General features: G+C 33.6%; 2 protein-coding genes across 2 annotated transcripts; one reads left to right on the top strand and one right to left on the bottom strand.

The window, feature by feature from the left end:
• Window positions 1113-5296, bottom strand: LOC109357848 (glucose-1-phosphate adenylyltransferase large subunit 1-like). The gene is made up of 14 exons (XM_019601902.1): window positions 4901-5296; window positions 4376-4498; window positions 3796-3969; window positions 3598-3690; window positions 3303-3386; window positions 3154-3209; window positions 2955-3048; window positions 2667-2852; window positions 2495-2575; window positions 2122-2208; window positions 1936-2040; window positions 1703-1809; window positions 1493-1553; window positions 1113-1382 (listed from the first exon to the last, which is right to left on the bottom strand). The coding sequence occupies exons 1-14, from the start codon at window positions 5114-5116 to the stop codon at window positions 1281-1283; spliced, it is 1569 nt and encodes a 522-aa protein (XP_019457447.1). The 5' UTR covers window positions 5117-5296; the 3' UTR covers window positions 1113-1280.
• On the top strand, window positions 6185-6978 carry LOC109357847 (50S ribosomal protein L31, chloroplastic-like). The gene is made up of 2 exons (XM_019601901.1): window positions 6185-6319; window positions 6413-6978. The coding sequence occupies exons 1-2, from the start codon at window positions 6254-6256 to the stop codon at window positions 6752-6754; spliced, it is 408 nt and encodes a 135-aa protein (XP_019457446.1). The 5' UTR covers window positions 6185-6253; the 3' UTR covers window positions 6755-6978.

Raw genomic sequence — 11618 nt, 5'->3', positions numbered from 1 at the left:
TGATTTATAATATATGCTTCAAAAAAGTTGGGCACCTTTCAAGAAAGGAATGGACCCATTTGAATTGTTTTTGAAGAATCAATAATAATAAATATGGATGATAAATAATATATAAAACTTATATATTATTAATGTATTTTTTACTTATATAGTATTATAAATATCAATTCAATTCATAAATCACTTCTCATTTAGATATAGTATCACAATTATACTAGATATATAATTAAATTAGTCCAAATTAAATAAGTGTCAAACTGTATTGTACTGTATAGGACAAAATGGTTTGTCCATCCAAAAATTCAATATTTTTAAAATAGAACATCAAGAATTCAAACATTGAACCTCATAATTGTTTATAACATAAATAACTATTGAATCATTTATGTATTGCTAATAATAATATTTGCATTTATAAATTTTAAAATATATTTTTTAATTGGTATGCTTTTTAATTAGTAAATCATTGTAACATTATATCAGAATTATAATTGATATGATAATCGGTATAATATTAAAATTGTCATCAAAATTAACCATTTTGTATTTTCATGAGAAGGAAAGTTATATTTTTTTTAGTAAACCAATGATATATTCTTGTAATTAACTAATTCACCATGGGACAACACCAATCCCAAAGAAATTAATTTTCAGTTTGCGAGTTGTTTTTTAAATGATAATAAAGGGAAGAAAAAAGTTTGAGAACATAAAATACACTTATATAAAATGACTATCAAACCTTTCATTTTCATCCCTTCTTTTCCAAACAAGATTGTTAAGACCTAGTTTGATTGCTCAAGAGTCTCAGAAGGTAAACAGAACTCAGAAAGATATACTCCAGAGACAAGACTCAGAAACATTAAACAGTAAAGTAAAATAATGAAAATTGGAAGAGCTAATGACAGTTACTTAGAATCAGTTACAAAATCTTGAGGACTATAGTAATAATCCAAGAGAAAAAAATAGTATATATGCATAGCCCTATATATATATATTGCATGGAGTCATTAATGAAGTGCTCTTTAGTCTTAAATATAATTCTCATGAGTATATGAACTTCGATAGAAACAAATACCATGCATAGAGAGTAACTTACTATCATCAGCATATTATAAAATAAATTAATGAGTTCTAAATTGATGAATTTTTATATGGAGAGTTACTGTAGTACACAAGAGATATTTTTTTGTTCTCCTTCATTACAGTTTTTAGTTATATGCCACTAGTTTCTAAAATCAGCTCCTTCAGTAAAAACAGCAATTTGGATAACTAGAAGTGTTTCAGATAACTGTTCCATCTTTAATTATTGCATTCTTCACTATAACTGTGATGCCTGACCTAATGTAGAAACCTTCTTCAGGCTTGTCTGCTTCTTGAACACCCTGAGAAGTTAACATATTTTAATTAGTACAAAAAAGATTGGATAATAAAAATACCAAGAGTTAGAAACTTATGCAGCAGTTTTCCAATCAAGGTTTTGAACAGAACTTACATCGCCATTCGCGATAATCACGTTCCTTCCTATCTTGGCATTCTTATCGATTATACATTTCCTTCAAAATGTTGGAGTGGAGAATCAGCAGAAATTAGAATTGAAGAACTATGAAATAAACACTAAATAATTTGATGTCATAACTTCTGACATGTAAACTAGTGAGCTTAACTTGGACTATTGTTTAGTGTTCATTAATAGAGATCACACCTGATTTTGGTATTCTCTCCAACACCGACGGGAACTTTTCCTTCGGCTAGAAGAGATTTAATCTCAGAATCAGTTTGATAGTAGTCAGCACCCATCATCATGGTATCCTATATAGCAAAGATCATAAATACATTCATCTCAGTTAAATGTTAATGTACTAAATTCTGTGGAAACAGAGCTTGATGGCTATAAAGGAAAAAAGTGTAGAATAGTACAAAATGTATAGTGATTACCTGAAGGTCTACACCAGACTCTAAACGCGAGCGCACACCAACAATAGAACGTTTAACACTGCTCTCACTCAAGAAGCAACCATGAGAAATGATTGCATCCACAATCTGTAAAAATTTACAACCAATTATGCATTCATCTGCAGCAAAAAATCCTTTAAGAAGACCATTAAAAGTTCTTGATCGAACCTTGCATTTTACCGCTCTAGTAGGTGGTAGGAATCTCGGAGAAGTGAAGAAAGGTGTTTTTGGATCATAGAATTCAAATTTTGGAGACTGCAAGTAATATAGTAAGTGTACTTATTTTCACTAATGGAAATAACACTTTTGTCAGCAATATTATCAAGTCCATTATTATTAATATTTACAGCATGAACTTGGGTACTATACTGCTTAAACTGTGAAAGATTTGAAAGTTCTTCAGCAACATATGATAGAATTGAAGTATGATTAAATTTAATTTCTGGCTTCTGTTGCACTAAAGAATACAATAGTCATTGTAATTAACCTTTCAAAATATGAATCAGAATTTGAACAAACTTTGCAGGATGGTTAAACAAACCTGTTCTGCCAAGGCTAGATTTGCGTCGAAGAAGGACTTTATGGTTCCAATATCTTCCCAGTAGTCCCTGAACATATATGCCTAAAAATGCAAATAGAAGCAGAAACATTAAGTTAATATTAAATCTATGAGCATTCAAAGATCATAAAAAAGAACATCCATAATAACTTACTTGAACTTTGTGGTCCCTCAGAGCAGATGGCACAAGTTCAGATCCAAAGTCATTACATGAAGGACAACTCCATCTCAATAGTTTCAGCAGGGTTTCAGTTCTAAATATATAAACTCCCATGGATGCAATGTAAGGATATTTGTGTGCTTCTTCTGCAGTTAATCCTAGTATACTAGTGTCGACGCACTGCAGTTGTTAAAAGGTGACAATGGTTTAGCACTGAAACAATCCATATTTATTAAGGTAAAATGAAAATGAAATACAAGAGTTAGGTTATTACTACTATACCATTGCCTTCAGATCTGATCCCTTTGGTTTTTCAGCAAACTGCATAACCCGTCCTTTTCTATCGATTTTCACTAGCTCATAGTCAGATGCACAGCTGAAAGATAACTCAACAAAATAAACATTATGTCTAATGAATTTCCCCCGTAATAAGGTGGTATACCTTAATTGACATATTTTTCATATATATATATATATTTACCTGTCTTCCATAGGTACACATGAAACTGTGATATCAGCATTTGTCCTAATATGTTGCTGAAAGTGCAGCCCTCATCAATTAGTATTATTTTTGGAAAACTATAAATGGTATAGAATGTAATTTCAGATGAGGGACTATCTTAGTTGTACCTCCATAAACTTCATATAGTCCATTCGGCAAAGATGATCACCAGAAAGTATCAATATATGCTCAACATTCTTGTTTCTGGCATCCTGCATGGCAATCCAAGCACACATTCATTCCATACTACTACAATAAATCAATGACCAAGCATTTTTCAACTAGGTGAAGTCACCTATATGGTTCAAACAATGTCATAATGTTTTATCATAAATTATGTCGGTAGACAATAACTGATATGTATAGAGCAGCATATAAATGATTCGATACTAAGCAGGTGTTTTTAGCATACAAAATACTTACCTCGAAAACCCATATAAATTGCCTCACAGCATCAGCAGTCCCTTGGAACCATTCCTTCCCTGCTTCTCCAGGAGTTTGAGTAGCAGCCAAAACCTGTTTCCATGTGATCAATGCATAACTTCATTGATAAATTTCTTCAAACTTGCTTATATATATATCTTACCTCTGTGAAATATCACGAATAGTAGATTAACTCACCTCCACAAAACCATCTCCAAAATTCACACCATTTCCAAAATTATACGTCCTAGACAGGTGACCATTGAGGGAAAAAGAGTTGTACTGTGTTAAAACAAATACTTTTCGGATGCCACTATTGATGCAATTGCTCATAGGAATATCTATTAGTCTGTAACACCCTCCAATTGGCACCTGCAAACATGATGAAATTATTAATAATAAATAACTGCATATTTGTTTCGCATTCAGAAATTTTCCATAGAGGAAAGGAAACTATTGATAAAAAAGGGCGGTCCAATACACGGGAAAAAAAATCACTTATAGCAATCTCTTTTAAATGCACTTAATTTATCAAGCAAATATGTTTGCCAATTTACCACCTGGTTGAATAGGAAATCATAAGTGGTTAAATCAGTTTGATGATTTGTTAATCCACTACAAATATGTAGAAACATATCTAAATGTGACAATAGTGTGCTCATTTGTATCCTCCATTATCTGAATTAGGATTACCTTCGTATCTAAAATATTCCACTCCTAACATAGAGTAATCAATCGATTAACAACATCAAAAGAAAACGATGTCAGTAAATCATACAGCAGGTTTGGCTCTTGTGCTAGTAAGTGGAAAGAGTCGAGTTCCAGCGCCTCCACCCAATATGATGGCAGCTACGTTCTCTGGATTTGCTTTTGGACTCTGAAAAATGGGTTCCTGGAATATCTGAAATAAAAATCCAAACACAGCACTGCAATTAAGCATCTAGACTGACCAACAAACTAAGTAACATTAATATAAAAAACTTGGCTTTGACATTAACATTCCAATCACAAGTTAGTGACCATGAGATTACGAGTTTAAATCCTGAAAAATGTCTCTTCTTTTGAGGAGATAAGACTGTATAATGTACCTTTTTCAGACCCCACTAAGTCAAGCCCTCGTGCAATCATGGGGTCGCCATTTTTATTATATTTTTGAAATGTGTGTATACAGAGATGAAAAGTTACAGATAGGAATAAATATTTACGGTATCAATACCATATTCAAAATTTGATGTTCAAAAAACATAACTCCAAAAATTAACATACATACATGTATAACATAGTATTGCATTTAATTATTTACCACAGACTCTTTGTTCACATCTGGTGTGTAAACAGCATATGCAAAGCCAGGCTTGAAATTTCTAGTTTTTGAACTCTTGCATGGTTTAATACTACAAAAACTACTAGTGAGGCTTCCCCTTGTACCCTCACCCCAGAAAACACTGCTTCTATTTCTAACAACTCCCTTACTCACTAGATTGGCACTGAAATTCAAGGTTGTAAAAGTTGTATCCATAGCTGAGTTAGTATTACTATCACTTATATTTTGAAAGGTTTAGATGAATGAGATATAAACATATCAGTTTCTTTCATAGTAATTAAAATTTGACTAGTATAGTTTGAATGAAACTAGAACTAGGACTAAATAAATGTGATGAAAGTGGTAGTTGAGATAGTGCACTAGAGAGAATGTTCAATGTTAGTGAGAGATGTAATGATAAGTGAAAACTATAAAGGACTAACGAGAAATCTGGCAAATCTCTCTGTTACTCTGTTTCATTTGTAAGGAGAGGCTACAAAATCATATGGTTTTGAGTGAAAGTAGCTATAACACATGCTCCCCTTTTGACGTGTTCTTTTAATCTTACAAACACATAAGTTTCTGATTGCATGCAGAAATCATTATACAAAGAAAAATAATATCATATATGTATAAACGACTATGCAGTAATTTTAATTTTCTCACATATATTTGAGATAACTTTGTTGTTGTGATATTATTATGGAGATTTTTTGCTAAGCCAATATATATTCAAGACAAAATATGATGTTGAAAAGTATTGTTCAAATAATACTATGTATAGAGAGAAACCGCAAACTATGCAATGCAAATAGTTATTTTCTGAGCTATAAACTAAATTGCTTTAGTTAATACTATTTTATTTTAGGCAAAACTATTCCAACAGATAAATCTTTTCAAATATGAAAATTATGAAAGAAGTCATGTATGCACTTAACTTGTAATACCTGCACTTCTGTTGCTATCAACAGGTACCAATAAATAAAGGGATAACATGAATTACCGAAAAGAAGAAAATATGGACATAGTTGATAATTAATTTTTTTTGGATAAATTGATATGTACCAATTTCATATCATGTACTCTTTGTGATTAATGATAAAAATATTTAATTATTAAAATTTTAACTTAATTATATTTTCTTTAACCAATTATAAATAATATATATAAAATAAAATATTTTTTTGGGACATCTAATATGTTCCGACATATATGATATGAAATTGGTAGCATGGAAATGAGTGTTTTGGGGTCTAGCCCATCTATAGCTAATGGGCTGAGTCAGCCTCAAATACCCAACCTCCACATAATCTTATCCTTCCTCTCATCTCCCATTCCTATCATCACTGGAAAATGGCGCAGTGTCTCGCCAACACATTTCTCCAACCAAAACCACTCTTCCCAGTTCCCATAAAATCCGTAAGCAATTAATTAAATCAAAAACTTAATCCTTAACTCTTCATTTTGTAACCAAACATTTCATTAAACTTTAACTTCTCTTCATCACTGCAGGTAAACAAGACAGTGGGAAATTGTGGACTTGTTTCAGTTGTAACGTGTCGGAAGAAGGACATTCACCCTAAATTCTACGACGATGCTAAGGTTTATTGCAACAATGAGCTCGTGATGACGACCGGTGGGACCCAGAAGGAGTATGTGGTTGATGTTTGGTCGGGTAACCATCCTTTCTATCTTGGTAACCGTTCTGGTCTTGTGGTTGATGCTGATCAGGTTGAGAAGTTCCGTAAGAAGTTCGGTGAGCTTTCTCATCTTATGGAGATTCCTGTTCTCAAAGGTGAGATTATCATCCCTTCTCGTAAGAAGGGCATTAAGGGAGGTGGAAAGAAGAAGTAGTATTAGAATTAGCCCAAGTTTTAAATCTGGGTCAGTGACAATGTTGGGACTTGGGACCATAATTGTGGTTTATTACTTTTTATGGAAAATGAGGAATGTCTATGTGCTGTTTGTTACTATGTCGTAATTTTTTGTAAGTTTAAATGAGGAATTGATGTGATCACATTATATGTAGCGACTAATATATTATAATGGTCACATTGCATAGCATTGCAATTTCTGAAGGGGAAGGTGTCAATTATTTTAGAATTGGATTAAGTGCACAATGTATATATATCTGAAGCTTGATATTTCTAAAGAAATTTGTGGTTGATCGGAGGCTGGAGCTTCCGTATATCCTTAGAATTGTATAGTTTTCAAGGTGCTGAGCATGAGCTTCTCCTCTTGTGTTTAACTGCGCACTAGTTGTGTAGGACTATTGTAGTGAAACTTATTTTGTTATAATAGTAGATGAAAATTGTTTTTGAACACTGCTTTTGACACTCATAATAAGTAGCAGAGATGATGTGAGTATGATGGATATCAAGATATACCATATTTCAATAAATATGCAGTTGATGTATGGGGACATGGGGTGTATAATGCTGCTGAGCAAAAATAGTTGAATAGACAAACTGTTGCAGCACAATTTACTTGGTGTTATACATAATTGATTGTGGCAGAAGATACTTCATTAGCAGGAAAAAGTAGCAAAAGCCAGAGTCAAATCTTGAGAAAAGAGTCTTGCATGACAATCTCCATGCTCGGCACCTTCCTAGTTTCTGAACTAACTGTCCAAGCCAGAAGAATTCATGCAAGATGCACTAGGTTGATTGTATTATTAATTAATGGATAATTGTTATTGTCAAGTAACAACTAAGTTATCATAATCTACTATAATTATGGCCTGATTGTATGTTAGGAGTCCCCAGTGATTTAAATAGCCGCTGCAATATTATGATGCAGCTGCAACTGCATCACACGGTGTTCCGAATCACATTGATGCAGCCGCCCAACCGCATCTGGACCATATCAGGCCACATCAAATTCAAAAATAGTTTTTTAATTATAAAATAATTCACACTGCAACAGCCATAATCCGTATCACAACGGTTGCAATCGCAGTAACCGCAATTGTTATCGCAACCGCAATTTAAAACACTGGGAGTCTGACATTGAGTAGAACAACAATCTCAATATGGTACTTAAGCCGTGATACTCTCTCAACTAATAGACTAGTTTTTTGGGTTGGACTCTCCTTATGTACTTAAGTCCTCACAATTAATGTCTTTCACTGAAAGTTGTGTCACAGAAGGGGCTACCTATAAGCTAAATTGAGGTACATTATCATATACTGATAGGTGAATGAAGCTGCCAAAAGAGAAAGAATTACGATCTGGTCAGTATCGATAGAGTGAAAGTCGCCGTGAATGTCAACCCTTAAAGGAGACGACAATGTTAAGAGTCACATATTGAGTAGAGTAGCAAACATTGCCTATTAAGAATAGTACTTAAGTCATAATGTTCTTCCATCTAATAGATTAATCTTTTAGATTAGGCTCTCGTATTTAGATCATAACATTGCCTAACTTGAGCAATTCAGGTTTATACGGAAGTTTATGCACATGTGGCTAGAAAGTACAACTGAGGCGACTGACAAAATTTTGCAAGTCCAAAGACAAACAAGAAACTAACCTGTCGATAGATTTGGTTGTGCTATCTCTCATTGCAAGATTATAGGAATTTACTAACTATTTTAGATGGTAATGTCTTTTGCTTTTTTTGCAAGTGGGGACAAAAAGAAATAATGTTTAGGCTAAAATAGATACTTACATTAATGAATATTGTTTATTCTATTCGATTTGCTTGATGGGTAGCTTGATGCCTTGATTTGGGATTGACATGGTATTTGGTTGAGGTTTCTATGTTAGAAATTATTAATTTATAATTAAGGTGGGCATCATATATTTGATATAATGATATTAGCTATTTATTTTCGGGGTTACATTATAAGTGATCTAATTAGTGACACCCCTTAGATTTCTAAAAGGTTATAACGGATATGGGCTTAATGGGTGGATACGTTAATCCATAGGTGATAATGAGAACCCTACTAGTTAACACATCAGGAAGGTTATGGTCCCCAATACACCAAATCAAATTTAGTTTTCTCATCTCCTCATCAGAGTGAAAACGCAAGTCCCAAGAGGAATCAAGGATTTGGTTGAGGAAGGTCATCTTACCACAAAACCTCTTTCAGAAACGTAGAACAAAGGAGCACATCCAGGAACATGGATTCAGGTATGACACTGCACCCTTTGATTCATAAATGTGTGTGAGAATCATTAAATTCAAGATCCTAGTATTGGTATTTCACCAATCAAAAGGAATTTCCAACAAGTGGTATCAGAGTGTAGGTTCTGAATTTTATGATTCTCCATTAAAGGTGTTTTCTCCAATATTGTATGAACCCTAATTTTAATTTGGGTATTATTGAATTATGTTTCTACTGTTATGTTATAAAGATTGAGGATTTAGGGTTTAATCATGAAGCATGGTAATCAAGGAAATATTTTTATGATTTGGAATGTGGTCTGTCCGTGAAGATAATCTGATGAAAATAGGTGAAATGCTAACTTTGTTTGTATAATGTAATTGTGGTTAAATAATACTGGGACTGATTTTATTCCTCACTTTAACGCCTATTTATTGGATGATATTAATATCAAATGGGTTTAGGTGGCTCTTATTTTGGAAGTAATGTATTGACAGTGTTTGATCTGGTATAAGTATGCCTTTCACTGTTAGAACTTAGAAGTGTCCGAATGGACAAATACAGTTTTTTGATGCTTAATTTTACTCATTACACTTAGCATGTACTGTGATCTGGTATGATGATTTGGTGATCTAGTGATTTGGGGATGGCCGGATGGGTGTACATTTGCTATATTTGTTTTACGGCAAGGATGTTAGAAATTATAAATTTCTAATTAAGATTATAATTTTTTTCATAAGATCCATATTTTTTTTTCTTTTGTCTGGTAATTATTGTGAATTAATTGATGCAATATGTTGCCAAAGTAACATCTATTGTAGAAATTAATTGAATTACACAGATGAGTATGAGATTATTTATGCGAATTGTGTTCGGCCCAAAGGAAGACACAATTTGGCAAAATAATAACATACATGTAATGATAAATATGTAACAATTATAAAGTTTCTTTTCATGTGAATAATAGTCGGTCCAAAGAAAGGCTATTGTTTGACAGAACTAATTGTTAATATTTGATCATTACACTGAGAGTACCACTTACAAATTGATTTCTCTGTCCAAAGACTAGATATTGATGTTGTGTTAGGTATCTTGTGATGAGTCTATTATGTGAACATGTCTTGTTTTAAATATATTACATGACTTGTTTGTTTATATTTGAACATGTTATTAATTCTTTGTTATATGGATTCAGTGTCTTTTACCAATGCTGCAAATTTTTCTGCTCAAATCAGTAACATCCCACTGCTGAATGGGACAAACTTTAAGGTCTGGAAGGAAGCCGTAGAAATCATTCTCGGCTGTATGGATTTGGATCTGGCACTTCGTGTGGAGAAACCCATTTCCACTGCGGAAAACCTCGATGAGGCTAAAATTGAGAAATGGGAACGCTCTAACCGAATGTGCTTGATGATCATGAAACGCTCTATTCCAGATGCGTTTCGGGGCTCTATATCTGAGGGTGAAAGTCCAAGGAAGTTCCTTGAAGAAATAGAACAAGTCTTTGCCAATAATGAAAAGGCCGAGACGAGTAGCCTTTTGGCTAAACTCATCTCCATGAAGTATAAAGGCAAAGGGAACATAAGGGAGTACATTATGGAGATGTCTAATCTCGCATCAAAACTCAAGGCACTTAAGTTAGAGCTTGGTGATGACCTACTCGTGCACTTGGTTTTGATCTCTCTTCCTGCACAATTTGGGCAATTCAAAGTGAGTTATAACATTCAGAAGGACAAATGGTCCCTTAATGAGCTTATATCTCACTGTGTGCAAGAGGAAGAGAGGCTGCAGAGAGATAAGACTGAGAGTGCTCACTTGGCTATGACCCCTCATGGTTTTTCTTGTTCTTTTGGAAATAATAAAGTTAGTCTCTATCAAAATTCAAATGTTGTTGGTTCTGGTTCTTTAATAGATAATCTGTATATGCTTGATGTTTCCATTTCCACTAATGAAATACTGCAAACAAATTCACGTGGTACAAAATGAAAATTAAAAGAGAATTTAGCCACCTTATGGCACAAACGTTTAGGTCATATATCTAAACAAAGAATTCAAAGACTTGTGTCGGATGAAATTCTTGACCCTTTAGATTTATCAGACTTTGAGGTCTGTGTTGAGTGCATAAAGGGAAAACAGACAAACAAAAGGAAATTAGGTGCCGAAAGAGCTAAAGATGTCTTAGAACTAATACATACGGATATATGTGGTCCTTTCCCTATGGCTTCTTGGAATGGACAACATTATTTTATTACGTTCATAGACGATTACTCTAGGTACGGCTACCTATATCTTATACATGAGAAGTCCCAATCCTTGGATGTTTTCAAGTCTTTCAAGGCTGAAGTTGAACTTCAACTTGGAAAGAAAATTAAGGCTGTCAAATCTGACCGTGGTGGTGAATACTATGGCAGATATGATGGATCAGGAGAACAACGTCCAGGACCATTTGCGCTTTTCCTCAGAGAGTATGGAATTGTTCCACAATACACTATGTCTGGCAAACCTAGCATGAATGGTGTTGCTGAGCGACGAAAACCGAACTCTTAAGGATATGGTGAGAAGTATGATTAGTCATTCTTCCTTACCAGAGTCTCTTTGGGGGGAAGCTTT

Source organism: Lupinus angustifolius, chromosome LG10, assembly GCF_001865875.1.
Source record: "Lupinus angustifolius cultivar Tanjil chromosome LG10, LupAngTanjil_v1.0, whole genome shotgun sequence".
Classification (NCBI taxonomy): domain Eukaryota; kingdom Viridiplantae; phylum Streptophyta; class Magnoliopsida; order Fabales; family Fabaceae; genus Lupinus; species Lupinus angustifolius.
The sequence above is the reverse complement of the archived record's forward strand: the minus strand, read 5'-3'. Positions and strand labels throughout refer to the sequence as shown.